Raw genomic sequence first — 15,936 nt, 5'->3', positions numbered from 1 at the left:
GATGCAATGTATCAAAAGACGGGCAGGTATATGAACCTTGGCAATGTGGCTGATACCACAGTGTGTTAACTGCACAGAAAAAGCAGAGATTCGCAGAAGTACTGCAGCATTCCAGCCCCACTACTGCGCTCATTTTTTGTACACTATTGTGCATAATTGTCAAACAATTACTGCATCCCTACAACACTAACCAGTAGTGTCCACTTCTAATCAAAGAAGAGATGAATGGCATGATGAAGTCACACCTACAAGCTGTTTACCTCAGGTGCATTTGATAATTGAGCCTGAATGGGTGTCATTAACATGTACTAATAGGAAATATTATCAATATGTCTTATTTTTAAAATCCCATTACTTCTCAGAGCACCTTGCCAGAACGAGTTTTGCTCAATGATTCAACATCTCTCTATTGCTAATGCTTACCACATGCTACTTTCACACAATTTGCAGGGGGGTGGGGTAGGGGATCTGGCTCAGTTTTCCTGTTTCTTTTTAAAATAAATTTATTTATTTGAAACAAAATAGAAAATTCTTTCCAGTAGCACCTTAGAGACCAACTGAGTTTGTTCTTGGTATGAGCTTTCGTGTGCATGCACACTTCTTCAGATACACTGAAACAGAAGTCACCAGATCCTTAAATATACTCATATTTAAATATTTGGTTTTTCAGATTAAAATTTTACATTCACATGTCCAACATACAACATAAAAACAAGATTCCAAAGAATCTCCTAGACTTCCCTTCTCCCCTCTGTGGGCCCTATTGTTCATAATTTCCTCCTGCATCTTTTACATATAATAATCCAAATCTTTTACCTCTCCATTGTGTCCAAAATTCACCATTAAACTACAAGTAATATCGCGGGTGGCGCTGTGGGTTCAACTACAGAGCCTAGAGCTTGCTGATCAGAAGGTCGTTGGTTCGAATCCCCACAACAGGGTGAGCTCCCGTTGCTCGGTCCCAGCTCCTACCTACCTAGCACGTCAAAGTGCAAGTAGATAAATAGGTACTGCTCCGCGGGAAGGTAAATGGCGTTTCTGTGCACTGCTCTGGTTCACCAGATGTGGCTTAGTCATGCTGGCCACATGACCCGGAAGTTGTACGCCGGCTCCCTCAGCCAGTAACGGGAGATGAGTGCCGCAACTCCAGAGTCGGACACGACTGGACCTAATGGTCAGGGGTCCCTTTACCTTTACCTTTAATATCCCAATCCTACTAATGATTATAACTGTTTACAATGGTGTTTAAGATAAGTTATAAATCCCCCCCATTCCTTGTTAAAATTTCAGTCTTCCTGATTTCTGATTCTTCTGGTCATTTTAGCCATTTCGGCATAGTCCACTAACATGATCAGAGTAGAATGGCAGATCAAGTTGATCAAGTCAGTTTCCCTATTTCAATAAGATTGAATTATTAAATGAATGAGGACTCACAAAAGATTGTGACATATACAGTGGTTTCATGCAGCACCCTCCTCAATGAACTTCAGGCACATGGCAAATTCTTACTTCAACAGGTATTTTAAGAAAGTGTTTGGGTATATGCCTGAGTTTATGATCTTTTTGATTATTTTAGTCTCTGTATAGCTTGTTTTAATGTACACTGCTCAGAAATGCCAATTAAGCAGCAATGCAAATACCATAAATAAAAAACCACCTGTGTTTACTTGTGTAAGGCAGGACTGTGGAACCTGTGACTCTCAAGATGTTGTCAGACTTCAGCTCCTATAAGCTCCAGCCAATGTGGTCAATGGTCAGGAATGACAGCAGTTGCAGTTCAACAACATCTAGAACAGGACTTCCCAAACTTGGGTCTCCAGCTGTTGTTGGACTACAACTCTCATCATCCCTAGCTAGCAGGACCAGTGGTCAAGGATGATGGGAATTGTTGTCCAAAACCAGCTGGAAACCCAGCTTTGTGAAGCTCTGATCCTGAGGGTCACAGATTCCCCACTTCTGGCTCAAGAGATGAGGACCCGATGTTTTCCAGATTTGACTACAATTCTCATTATTCCTGGCCACATCGGCTGGAGCTTATGGGAACTGGAATCCAACGTACACAAGTTATAGGATGATAACAAATGTACCAAAAATAATTACAAGTCAATAATGCAACCTTCATCCAATGACATTAAAACGGTTGTATTTTTGAAAGGCTCTTGGCAATCTGTTGCAATTATTAATAACAAATCCAAGAGTGAAGAATGCACAGTGCTCAACAAATGCTCAGAATAATATTAATATTTGCACACATGCAGTCTAATCTAATTGTTTCTCAAGGACACATATGCAAATGTTATTAATTGCGAAAAGATTTGTAACAGAAACAAACAGACCCTCCACCAGTTAGATACAGGACATATCTTATTCTTGAGTAGTACCAAGTAATGAGATACACTTAATAAAAATGTAATTAGTAGACCTGCTTCCCAGCTGGATAGAGTTTTTACTTCTTTATCCCTTATGATTTAAGCCCTTAAGGTAGCTTCCATCATTGCTCTTCTTATATAGGTATGGTATTTAATTCATAATTCTGTAGTTACTAATTTAGAACTACTTAAAAATCCAAAAGTTCCCAGGCTTCAATCACATTTCAAATTATTGTACTGAAGGTACTCATTACCTGGAATATAAACAGTATCATTTCTCCCCCATGCCATCAATGCTCCTCTTTTGCTAGTGAGCCACAACCCAAATTCACTGTAGATAATGAATGCAGTCTTTCAGACCCACTCCTGCTTTTATGGAAATTCCAGTGAAGTCATCAGGGTTCATAGTTTTTTTTTTCTAATTTTTAATCTGCAATTATATAGCTCCATTTCAACACACACACACACACAATGTGTGTGTGGTGGGGAGTATTTTTATTTGCATGTCGAGACCCTGTGGCCGCCCCCCAAGGATGAAGGAAATTCCAGTGAAGTCATCGGGGTTCATAGTTTTTACTAATTTTTAATCTGCAATTATATACAGTGGTGCCTCGCAAGACGAAATTAATTCGTTCTTTGAGTCATTTCGTATTGTGAAAATTTTGTTTCCCATAGGAATGCATTGAAATTTAATTCCCATAGAAATGCATTGAAATTTTCGTCTTGCGAAGCACAACCATAGAAAAATTCGTCTTGCGAGTCACCTAAAAAATCGCAAAACCTTTTCGTCTAGCGAGTTTTTCGTTGTGAGAGGCATTCGTCTTGCGAGGTACCACTGTACCTCCATTTCAACACACACACACACACACACACACACACACAATGTGTGTGTGGTGGGGAGTATTTTTGTTTGTTACTATGTTATGTGTTTTTCTGTTTTGCTGTTGTAAACCGCCCAGTGATCCTAAGATGAAAGGCAGTATAGAAATTGAATAATAAATCAATAAATAATTCAAAGATGCCAACTGTGTGATTCAGCGTAATGTTTCCAGTGTACAGAAAAGAGACCGGCACCAAGAAGAAGAGATAGGCAGCAGAGGTGCTCCCATTAAAAAGCCCCAGAACCTTATTTTAGAACAGAATGTGTACAGCATCTAAATCAGTACAGCCTGCATGCACACCGCTGTAGATTACTGCAGCATTCTATATTGCTTTAAGTGCATCTGAAGAAGTGTGCATGCACACGAAAGCTCAAACCAAGAACAAACTTAGTTGGTCTCTAAGGTGCTACTGGAAGGAATTTTTTATTTTATTTTGTTTTGGTGTAGGAATAGGGTTAGGGTTAGGGTTAGGGTTAGGGTTGGGGTTAGGGTTAGGGTTAGGGTTAGGGTGTAGGAATAAACAAAATCGAAAATTCTTTCCAGTAGCACCTTAGAGACCAACTGAGTTTGTTCCTGGTATGAGCTTTCGTGTGCATGCACACTTCTTCAGATACACTGAAACAGAAGTCACCAGATCCTTAAATATAGTGAGGGAGTGGGGAGGGGTATTGCTCAGAAGGGTGGTAGGAATGGGTGATCAGCTGATAGGTGTGGAAAACCTGTTGACGACTCTTAACGGCTGTAATTAGTCTTGCAGGGAAAGGCAAGTGGTGGGATGGCTAAAGATAGCTTTGTTATGTATAATGAGATAAGAATCCAATGTCTTTGTTCAGACCAGGTCTCTCCATGGTTTTAAGTTTGGTGATTAGTTGTAATTCAGCCACTTCTCTTTCCAGTCTATTTCTGAAATTTCTTTGTATTAAGACAGCTACTTTGAGATCTTTTATAGAATGTCCTGGGAGATTGAAGTGTTCTCCTACTGGTTTCTCTGTCTTGTGATTCCTGATATCAGATTTATGTCCATTTATCCTTTGGCGTAGGGTTTGGCCTCTTTGTTCAATATAGAGAGCTGAAGGGCACTGTTGGCATTTGATTGCATACACAATGTTGGAAGATGAGCAATTAAATAGTCCTGAGATGGTATGTTTGATGTTGTTGGGACCAGTAATGGTGTAGGAATAGTTAAGCCTTTTGCATTACACCAGGGGTTAGCAACCTTTTCAGTCATGGGCCGGTCCACTGTCCTTCAGACCATGTGGTGGGCCAGACTATTTTTTTTGGGGGGGGGGAGATGAACGAATTCCTATGCCCCACAAATAACCCAGAGATGCATTTTAAATAAAAGGACACATTCTACTCATGTAAAAACACGCTGATTCCCGGACTGTCCGCGGGCCGGATGAAGAAGGCGATTGGGCCACATCCGGCCCCCGGGCCTTAGGTTGCCTACCCCTGCATTACACCCTTTTAAAGTTTGGCCTTTGAAGTACAATGCAGGTCCAACCCATTCCCCCTCAGGAAAGAGGAGACATGGAATAGAATTTGTAATTTTTTTAAAAAAAATCTGTATATTTCAGGTCTATGTGACTTGCACATATATATGCCTGCCCTCTTCCATTTCAGTATTAATTAACATTTTTTAAAAAAAAAATCCAAACAAAAACATACATTTAAATAGGTATATTTAAAACATATCCCCCCACCCCAAAGTACACATTTCCAAGTGTATTTTTCCTTTTCTCAAGATACACATTTACAAAATGTACTCTAATGCCCTATTTCGCTGGAACATTTGGGAAATGTGAGATCTGGTGGAGAACAGCATGAGCTCAGCTATTTTCCTTTCATAGGGGCTAGGAGATAATTTTTCATGCTAGTTTGACTAATCCATGTACTTTTCAACTTCCTTGTGGTGTCTTTTGTTTTGCTTTAATTGGGCTTTTTGGTCCCTTGAGGCTAACTCTTAACTGTTCCTCTATTGCTTATCACAACACAAAGGATAAGAGGGAGAAAGAGAATACAAATGTCTGAAAAAGAAAGCCTGAAAAACTTGTGTAGGACCCTCCGCATGATTTAGAACCCTGGAATACAAGGGTTCTAGATCATGCAGGGAACCTTCATCAGCAGAAAAGGCTTCCCACTGCAAAAATCCAGCCACTAATACATGTAGGGCTGTGGGTTACTGACAGGGATGTAGTGAAAGATGTGGGACCAAGAGCATGTCTCTTTCTCACTCCAGCTTGATGGAAAATCCTATTGCAGTTCTTGGTTCTAAGAGAGGAATTTGTGGAGGAACAAAGGGTTGGTTGCCAAACACAATAAAAGCAACAGTACTCATACCTAGGACATACCCCACTCTCACATGCAGAGGGTACTATGCTTGTTTACAGAATTTAAAAAGAGTTTAAACAACTGTCTAGTTGTTGGTTGCTGCCTTAATCACAAAAGCAACCAGATATACAGCCAGATATACAGCCAGAGTTTGCAACAGATCCAGATGAATGCCAAATTTGAACTGAAGTGGGGTGTCACAGAGGGATTTAGGGCTTGTCTGTGACAAAGTGGGACCTGTAGGAGGCTGCACAGCTTGAAACAGGAAGCCCTTGAAGTGCTTCGTGGCATCTCAGAAATTTAGACTAATGATGATGATGACGATGATATTGCAGGCAAGTATCTACTAAAAGCAACACAGTATCTCTAAATTGACCAAGAATGTAGCCAGATGACAGATGGGAAGCTCCTCCATGGTTGATAAATTTAGATATGATTGTTGTTGTTCAGTCATTCAGTCGTGTCCGACTCTTCGTGACCCCATGGACCAGAGCATGCCAGGCACCCCTATCCTCCACTGCCTCCTGCAGTTTGGCCAAACTCATGCTAGTCGCTTCAAGAACACTGTCCAACCATCTCATCCTCTGTCGTCCCCTTCTCCTTGTGCCCTCCATCTTTCCCAACATCAGGGTCTTTTCCAGGGAGTCTTCTCTTCTCATGAGGTGGTCAAAGTACTGGAGCCTCAACTTCAGGATCTGTCCTTCTAGTGAACACTCAGGGCTGATTTCTTTAAGGATGGATAAGTTTGATCTTTTTGCAGTCCAAAAAGAGAGTCTCCTCCAGCACCATATGATATGATTATGATATGATAGATTATGATATGATAGAGGTGTATAAAATTATTCATGTTATGCACAAAGAAGGTAGGAAAAAACCTTTTTCCCTCTTTCGTAAGGCATCCAAACAAGCTGAATACTAGAAGATTCAGGATAGACAAAATATTTATGCAGCACATAGTAAAACTATAGAATTTGCTCCTGCAGGAGGTAGTGTTGGCCACCAACTTGGATGGCTTCAGAAGAAAGTTAGACCAATTAATGGGGGATAAATCTATCAATGGCGACTAGGCAAAGTTATTATATTCTGCCTCCACTGAACTCAACTCATTTTATTTCAGCTTTAAGCCCATAAACACAACAACCAAAAACAGAAACAGAACATCACAGACTGGTTTACAATTACTAACAATAAAATAGCTTAAAAATACTCAGCTGAGTAGAATATGATAAAAGTTAAATTAAAATTTCAAACCGTATATAGCAAACCATTGCGTTTCTTAAGCGTCAGGACTGAGGTCAGAAATTTTGCCATATGTAAAGTTGCAATCTTGCAACAGAAGAGCAAGGTAAGTCTCTTCCAAATACCCCGGTAATTTTTGAATTAATGGGAGTAATAAAGTCTTTCGGGCATCAGAATACAAGGGGCAGACAAACACTATGCGATGCAAGGATTCAATTGAACGGTTATCACAGGCACATAAAACTGAAACTTGGCCCCCAGGAAATCTGTCATAAAGAGTGTTTGAAGGGAAGACATTAAACCGTGCTTTAATAAAAGCGAAACGGTGACTAGCAATAGAAAGAGTTGATAGATAGGCAGGTGTTTGAAGTGGGGGTACAATGCCCAGAGACCTCGGTGAGCATGTCCCACCCCCCCCCACCCAGCATAATATTGCGCTGCAGCTCAATATCACCCAATCTTTGGGAGATGGTCTTTTTTGCTATACTTAGATCTTGATTCAGAATCTCTACGGGCGAAATTCCAATAAGCAAAAGTTTGGTGTGAATCTTACTAGGGCTCATGATTCTGCCTCCATGTTAGAAGCAATATGCCTCTGAATGCCCCTGCTGGTAATCATATGTGGAGAGAGTGCTGTTGCACTCAAGTCCCACTTTGGGGTTTGCCATGAGTATCTGGTTGGCCACTATGAGTACAGGGTGGACTAGATGGGCCACTGATCTAATTCAGCAGGTTCTTCTTGTATCCTTTTCCTATCGGGGGAAGGTGCAGCTTTGCAAGAGCAAAACTATGTCACTAAGCTTGAGAAAGATGCCAGGATGGGGAGAGCAGAGGAAAAGCTCTGTTGTGAATGACATGTCAAGTTTGTTTTCACAGGCAATGATTTTGCATTGAAAGTGAATTTCTTTTTGTTCTTCCCCACTCCAAGAACTTGAAAAGTGCCTCACCCAAATCGCTTGGACCTATTTGTCTGCTGTTTGGCAGGCTTCTTCCCAAGAATAATCTCTCTCATGTCTGCAATTTGCCCACAACTTGGGGGGGGGGGATTAAGGGATTCCACTTTTAACAGCTGTCCTTGCAAGAAAAGAATGCACCCATTCTCCTGCAAATTTCACCTAGCTGTATCAAAATATTAAAAAGTTATAGATGCACAAAAGCTCTGGATTCATTTGCCATTCATTTGACATTTTTTTATCCTCTGTTGAGGGGCTAGTATGCCTGCAAATTTCATCCACTTCTGTCAGAAGGGTAAAAGTATTATACTGTTGTTGTTGTTTTCAGTTCTTACCAGTGAATTGGGGTGGGATGTGAAGTGAGTTTGGATGGGCCCTGAATGTTATTCAGTAGCCTTTGAAGCAGCTCAGATGAAGTTGGACTGTTTCCCAAAGAAATGAATCAAGGTCTGAACTTAATTTTGTGGTCAGTGCACACCCCTAATATGGAGTCATTTAAATGACATATTTGGTGGACTACAAGAGTGTAGTGATAAAGTCCATGGAATTTTTCATCAAATGGAACACTGCTGATTGTGGTCTCTTTTGGTTATAGTTCACTGAGAAATCTAGATTATAAACAAAACTAAATCTATAAGGAAGGTACAAAGCACAGTGTGTGTTTTTTCCTTGGGGGGATGCAGGGGTACGCATACCCCTGAACATTTTGTGAATCTAAGTTTGGTCTCATTGAAGGGCAGTATTTCAATATGAGTAGGAAAATGAGAGTAACCCTAAACATTTTTTTAAAGAAAAAAAGCACTGACAAACCATATCCAGAAAAAAAGGATCCATAAATGGGACATCAGGAATAACAAGTTTTCATCCTGTTAAAGATCTTTATATAATACAGAGGCATGCTTAGAAGCTGCATGCTCAGAACTGCTCAGAATTTACCAATGAGGGCCAAATTCCCACATTCTGTTTCTTAGCTAGCAGGTGTGAGTGAATATATTCATAAGTACGGTGTATGAAAACTATTGTATAATCTGCAAATACAAGCAAACAATTCAATAATTGCACATCCCCAGGTAATCCTCCGGGAAAGTAATCCCAAAATTAGCTGTTTGTGGATTCTAGCCAATACTTGTATATTTGGTAGTGCAACTAAAAGGTAACTGCTCAAGTAATTCATGATATATTTAAGCATCCCCAGCAAAGCAACTTTAGTTGGTTCCCTTCATTTAAAGTTGTTTGTGGCAAATAAAAAATAGGTCATGTGGACAAAACTATTTATGGCCAGATGTGTGGAGATTTTCGCTTGGAAACCAGAACTTTGAAAAGAATGATAAACCTCAACACTAAAGTTCAGTTATTCTCTTATTGCCATTCTTTTCTTTCTCTTTCCATTGGTCTCTGTTTGTTCACTGATGAATTGCAGCTTTCTGTTTAACTTTCAAAGTTTCCTCCTGTTATATCCCTGCCTACGACTTTTTACTCCTCCAGCAATATCATGCTCAATCATTTCAAAGTCTCTAGCTTTCTTAAACCGCAACCACTCCTGCGCTGTGCTTTTTCAGTCTGTCTCAGGACACCTTGTGAGAATACTTCTCCTCATTGCTAGAGCATCTGCACTGCATGCAGAAAGCCTCAGGTTTAATCACTTACATCTACAGGTAGGGATGGGAAAGCCCCTGCTTAAAACTCTGGAGAGCCTATGCCAGACAGTGTAGGCAAGTGCTGAACTAGATGGACTGTGGCCTGACTTGGTATGTGGCATCTTCCTGTGTTCCTAAGCCCACCTTTTGTACGAAATGTTTGGTTTCAGCTCCTTGTCCTCAGGGCCGGTGTCAAGAGTCAGTACGGCTGGACATCGGCTGAGGGGTACATGGACAAAACACTCTTGAGTCTGCCTTATATGGTTCTCTGGGAAGCGCCACAAAGATGCATCACTTATCATAATTATATTATTATGCTATAATAATGACCCTCTTAATCACAAGTCCATTGAGATAACTTCACTTGGGCTTCCACATTTCTACGAACTCGGTCAAGGCTGCAGCAGTGAGATCAGCCAGTAAATTCCTCCTTAACTATTATAAACTTCTCAAATAAAATGTAGAGAGGATAAAATTATGAACTTATAAAGATGCGTTTATTATGATTCATATCCAGTAACACTGAACTTCAAGGAAACATTCTCTTCTATGTAATACAGTATTAATCCAAGATCCCTTCCTTCTATGGATGGGCAAATCTGTCAATTTTAATTTCTCCCAGTTTCTCATATTTCTAGTTTTCAGTTTAGATCTCCATATTTCCACATCAGGTTGCAATTTCTTTTCTTTCTTTTTTTAAAATCCTAATTACTGCAAAATTCCCCTAATACGTGCATTTTTGTATGCAATTTTGCCTTATTCAAACAGTTTTACAAAGCATATGTTACCTAATATTTATATTTTCCCCAAAGCATGCTGTATGCTATTTTAAATAATATATGCATTTTATGTATAATTCATCTTAGTATATATATTTTAATGAACATTACTTCTTTGAAGAACTACACTGCAAAATTCAGAGAAGTGAGAAGTTCAAAGGATGGCTGTGCTTCATTTTTCATATTGTTTTGGAAACTGCAAACTAGCTTGGATGCACTTTGAAATGTGGACCGAATTGAATTCCTCCCCCATCCTTACCTCTGATAGAAGGATCTGTGATCCAAATGAGTCTTCTATCATTGGATCAGTCATGAAAGTGATATTTGACAGTTCCCTTTGCCTGTCCCCCTTTGGAACAGCATGGGAGGTAGTGTAGGATACTGTTTGGGGGAAAGGGAGATTGCTGAAGGTTGCTCTGATCCCTGTTCTGTTAATTGGAAGCTACACTGGATCAAAGAAGAAGCTTTTCACTACCCGAAGGAGTCTCAAAGTGGCTAACATTCTCCTTTCCCTTCTTCCCCCACAACAAACACTCTGTGAGGTGAGTGGGGCTGAGAGACTTCAGAGAAGTGTGACTAGCCCAAGGTCACCCAGCAGCTGCATGTGGAGGAGTGGAGACACGAACCCGGTTCCCCAGATAACGAGTCTACCGCTCTTAACCACTACACCACACTGGCTCTATAATTTGATACAACCCAGTGAGCCTTATTTCTGAATAAACATGTATAGGATTGCATTAATTAAGAAGGCAATCCAATACCCACTTATGTGGCTTGGAGTAACCTCCATTGAATGCAATGGTACTCTTCTGAATCCTATACATTTACAGGATTGCACTGACAGTCTAACTAGCATCCTGCCAATAGAATAATTTAGGATGTCCTACACTATACTTTCCCTTCATGAATCACTGCCTTGTCATGGTGAAGGGACTTGAGTAACTCCAAGAAACTATGAGCTATGCCGTGCAGAGCCACCCAAGATGGACAGGTCATAGCCTGGAGTTTAGACTAAATGTGATCCACCTGGAGAAGGGACTGGCAAACCACTCCAGTATTTTGCCAAGAAAACTCCATGGACATTAAAAAGGAGAAGCTTTGAGAAGAAAGCGAGAGTTCCCAAGGCATGCTCTGGTTCATGGGGTCACGGAGAGTCGAAAACGACTAAGACAACTAAACAACAACAACACTATACTGGTAAAAGAAGTAGTATTGTCACACTTTAAAGACTAAGAAGCTGATTTTCAGATAGGCTTTCATGATCCACTTCATCAGCTCTAGTCCATGAAAGCTCATGTCACAATAATCTGGTTGCTTTTAAGGTGCCACATAAACTCATGCAACCAAAAAAACCAAGTTAATTGCACTTGTTGGTTTGAGGATTTAAATCATGCTATGAATACAGAGGAGGCATCAGTTAAAAGCCCCCCCCCCCCAAGCTCTGTTCTGCAGAAATTGCAAGACATCTTGCGTGAAAAATATTTGCATAGGCAGTTGCGCTTCCACACATTGATCAAACTAAATCTGAAAAATTTCAGTCACAGATGACTTGAAATGTTTATGAAGTTTAATTTTGTTTTACATAACACTTCATTTCTAAAGAGTTTCAAAGGCGCTGTCACACATATCAAAGTTTTGTATCACAGTTTCTGGTTCAGAGGTAGGAGCTGTAATGCCAACTGGCTGATAAACCGCTATGGAACCATCTTCAAATAAAAATAAACTTTGAAAAGGAAAATAAAAACAAAAAAGACCTAAAATGGCTCTACTGGCAAAACTTCTATATGTACTCTGAATGCTTCATTGTGACCCTTTGCAATTTTTTATTTATGGTTGTAATGGTTGTAACGCTTGTTTGTTTTTGAACTGCTTTGTAAATTTGAATTCTCTAGGTAGATATAACTTTTTTGCTTGCTTCTTTAAAAAAGCAACAATATTTCCCATACTTGACATCCCAACTTTCAATAATATTTAGGAAACAAGTAAAATATGTGCCTTTCAAAGTCATACATTTAGGCTTCCTTTGATAAGGCAGACCAAATTCTGATATCTTAAGTAAGCATGTACCTTTTTTTTTGTTTTGCTTTGTTTTCAATGGTGGATTATTTCTGACTCATGCTAGAAATGTTCAGAACAATGATATATGTGAACAAGGGTCTGTGAACAAAATGGACTGTTCAAATTCTGTAAAATATTCTCTCAAAGCTGGCAAGCTTTGAATTGAATGGATGCAACTGTGGCAAAGTCAACTGTCAGTAAGAGAGATCTGTTGGGTTGTATCTAAGTTGTACTCAGAGCAAACCCACTGAACTCAATGGCCATGACTAACTTAAGTCCATTGTTTTCAGTGGTCTACTCTGAATAGGACTTTGATGCAACCTATTATTTCACTAATAGTTGCCCTAAGCAAGGACTGGGATTATAAAAAACCCCCAAAAAACTAAGAGTGGATCTCAAGGTCTTAGCTTCAGAGCATCCCATAGGAATGACATATTAATCTGGATTAGAGAGTATCATTTCATTTCTCAGAATAAAGTTGAGGTCCTTCATAAAGAAAATCACTGGGAGTCACTTCTTTCTCACCATGCACATCCTTCCACATGTATTTATTTGTTTACTTCCCAAGAGTAATAATTATACCCTGTCTCTTTAAAAAAGTGCCAATCCTATATCCATTTCCTTGAGAGTAAGCCCCACTAAACACATTGCTTTACACCAGGGTAATATGACTGAACTAAAGCTACACATGTAGTAGCACTGTAGTATTTAATTTGAAGCCTTGGTGTTTATTGACTCAACTATATACTTTTGTGGCTTCTATATGCAAGGAATATAATAGCTGAAGCAATATTGGAAGTCCAAGGCAGATGTGTAAACTGGAAATTATAAGTAGACATTTATACTTCCTGACAAATTTTCACTACAAGGTCACAGGGATGTATATCCATCAATTATCAAAGAAAGGGCATGACATTAAAAGTATAATGTAACTTTGATGTGCAATGGGAATTTATAGGAGGGGCTGTTATGAGGACACTGATATTAGCAGAGAAGGATAATATATGCAACCAATATAGTCCTACCCAACCAGAGTCTGTGGGAAAGGGTGGGAAATATGCTTAAATATCACAATTACTAGTTGTTTTGAAAATTATAATATTCATTCCCTATGTAAAGCTGAACAAACTCAATGATTTTTGCATTCCTCACCTGTATGTATGTTTGAAGAATGACTATTATTCACTAGATCGCAAAGACATTATTGCTTCACATGAAAAGCCGTATCTTCCTAGCATTCAATGAATCAGAATTCTGTTGTCTCAAAGTGTCAGAAAGTAAATGCGGTAATCCGTCCATATATTTGATGTTTTTATCCATCATTATTTTGTGCTGAGAGGATGTTTGCTCTCCCCCCTTCTCTCTATATATATTTCTCTGAGCCTTGCTTCCTAAATTGTAAGAGTGACCTCTAGTGCTTTGCTGTTTCATTATAGTTCCCTGTCCCATTTTGCTATAGATTTAGTACACCTTGCTGCAAGCATCCGATTTAATTCTGTGCATAGTGCAAAATGTTATTAATGTGAGATTCAATTATGATGGCCTTTTGAATTCATGAAGTGCACAACGCAGAAGGATGAAGAAATTGTTTCTAAACACACACACACACCACCAAATCTGGATAAATTGCAGTAGGGGGGCTAAGAGGAAGAACTTTTTTTATTTAGGATTGCTCTGTGCACTTGAATGTCAAACGATGTAGCATGACTGGATGATAACAGAAGATCAGTTTGGTGCTGCAGAGCATCTGTTGTTTTTGTGATAGCATATATCAGTTCTAAGCCTTTAAAGCACAAAGCACCTGATGAAATCACAGAACTTCCACTTTCCTCGTCTATTGCTTAGATGCTCTCAAGGAGCTGTCCCTTCAAACAGTGGTATAATACTATTCATGAATTCCTACCAGCCCCAACACCTGGTTCCTCCAACTACAGACACTGCTTTTTTACTCTGATTCCCACACTGCACGTGTAGCACCTCCAATGAAAGAAGTATGCAAATTTTAAAACAGCAGCTAGGTCGTTTAAGCTGCAGTCTTACACACACTTCCCTGGGGGAAAAAAACACCCATTGAATTCAGTGGAACTTGCTTTTGAATAGACATGCATAGGTTTGCAGTGCTAGTGCAAAATGAATCCTGTGTTTTGTGAGGGCTTTGAGGACCCCTGAGATCAATTATCAAGTACATAGAACTGAACGCACTCAGACATTTGTCTGTGATGCGCTTTGTACACACCAAAGACAGTCATATCTGATTCAGCCTTGGGAGCTTTTTACCCCAAATTCTAGGGTGCTGAGGCAGCAATCCTAAATACACTTACCAGGGAGTGAGCCCTTTTGAACATAGTGGTACTTACTTCCAAGGAAGCATGTTTAGGATTGTGCTGTGACTCTTAAGTTTGAGAGTTTCAGTAGGCTTTTCTTTACAATTCTAATATCCAGGTTTTATTGAGGGGGGAAACTTTACATGCTACAGCTAACATTCCGGTCACACATGAACATTAACCTTTGCTTAATCGATGAGCATCCTGTAAAATCTCATTCTCAACGTTCGCTCCTCAGTTACATTTGCCATGCACTTGTGCTCCACAGTACAAAGGAGTTCCTCATAATTCAAGGATATACAGGGGAAATTATACATTGCTAAAAGCCAAACTGATGCAGTAGTAGCAGCAGCAAATATCAGTGTGCCTCTAATCCCCATAAATGACTTAACTCCTTGCAAAATACTGTGCTGATATATGGGTAGCATATTTTTTTTTTTAAGAAAAAGAAATAAAATGAGAACATGCAGTTAAATAGTGAAATGCAAATTGCATATTATTCTGGAGCCTGGCTTAGTCCACACTGTGCTCTGATTACAGTCTGGTAAAAAAACCAAAAACAATACATGATAAAATATGGGAAATTGCATTTCTGAGCCCCCGGAACATTTTCATCTCATTTACCTGCTGTTGGTAATCCCTCCACACACACCCCAGCAGCACTGATTTCTTTGAAGAACTGCATTTCTAAGTCTAGATCTCATTGCAATAAGCTGTAAGTTTCTCAGGACAATCCGGTACAAGTTTAAAAAATCCATTTGCAATACTTACATTTGTTCCCTGCTACTAATATATTCCAGTGGTGAAAGGCGACCAGAAACAGCAGCTTGAATAAGGTCTCCGTGAAAGAATCCATGTTCTCATTGATGGAGGTACCCAAAAGTGCCAGAGTATTAGGAAACACGCACAGCTGCTCTGCACTTCAGTCCTGTCCTTGCCTCCTCTGTTCTCCTTTCTCTTTCTCTCTCTGCCTGTCTTTCAGTGCTTCCCAGTAGCCAAGGAGCTCAGTCAAATGCACTCTGCATCTTCTTGCTCCCTCTCCCTCCCTCTCTCTCTCTCACACACACACGCACCACAAGATCTGCTCCCCCCGCCAACAACAGCAATCCCCGAAGAGCAGCTGCAAGAATCTCTAATTCCACAGACTCACTCAGAGCTAAACTGCTCGACTACCCTGTACAGTTTGGTTACTGAAGCTTCACGTTCATAATGTGTTCTGGACACCCCTTGTGGTGACAGGTAGGAAATGTGAGTCTATGATGAAATCCAGACAATAAAGCGAACATGTGTGCCTGTACAGCCTCCCTGCCTGGATTATGACTGTTCCCAATTCTTTATGGTCATGCAGTGGGAGGAGGGAAACAG

General features: G+C 39.9%; 1 protein-coding gene across 1 annotated transcript in view; it reads right to left on the bottom strand.

The window, feature by feature from the left end:
• Positions 1-15,674, bottom strand: part of LOC117055078 (contactin-associated protein-like 4) — a 259,168-nt gene extending 243,494 nt beyond the window's left edge. Inside the window, exon 1 of the mRNA XM_033164421.1 lies at positions 15,343-15,674. Coding sequence (XP_033020312.1) covers positions 15,343-15,427 — 85 coding nt within the window. The 5' untranslated portion in view covers positions 15,428-15,674. The remainder of the gene's footprint in view (positions 1-15,342) is intronic.
• Positions 15,675-15,936: the final 262 nt, after the last annotated feature.

This window comes from Lacerta agilis, chromosome 11 (genome assembly GCF_009819535.1).
Source record: "Lacerta agilis isolate rLacAgi1 chromosome 11, rLacAgi1.pri, whole genome shotgun sequence".
Lineage (NCBI taxonomy): Eukaryota > Metazoa > Chordata > Lepidosauria > Squamata > Lacertidae > Lacerta > Lacerta agilis.
Note: the sequence above shows the minus strand (reverse complement) of the source record. Positions and strands in the feature narration are given on the sequence as shown.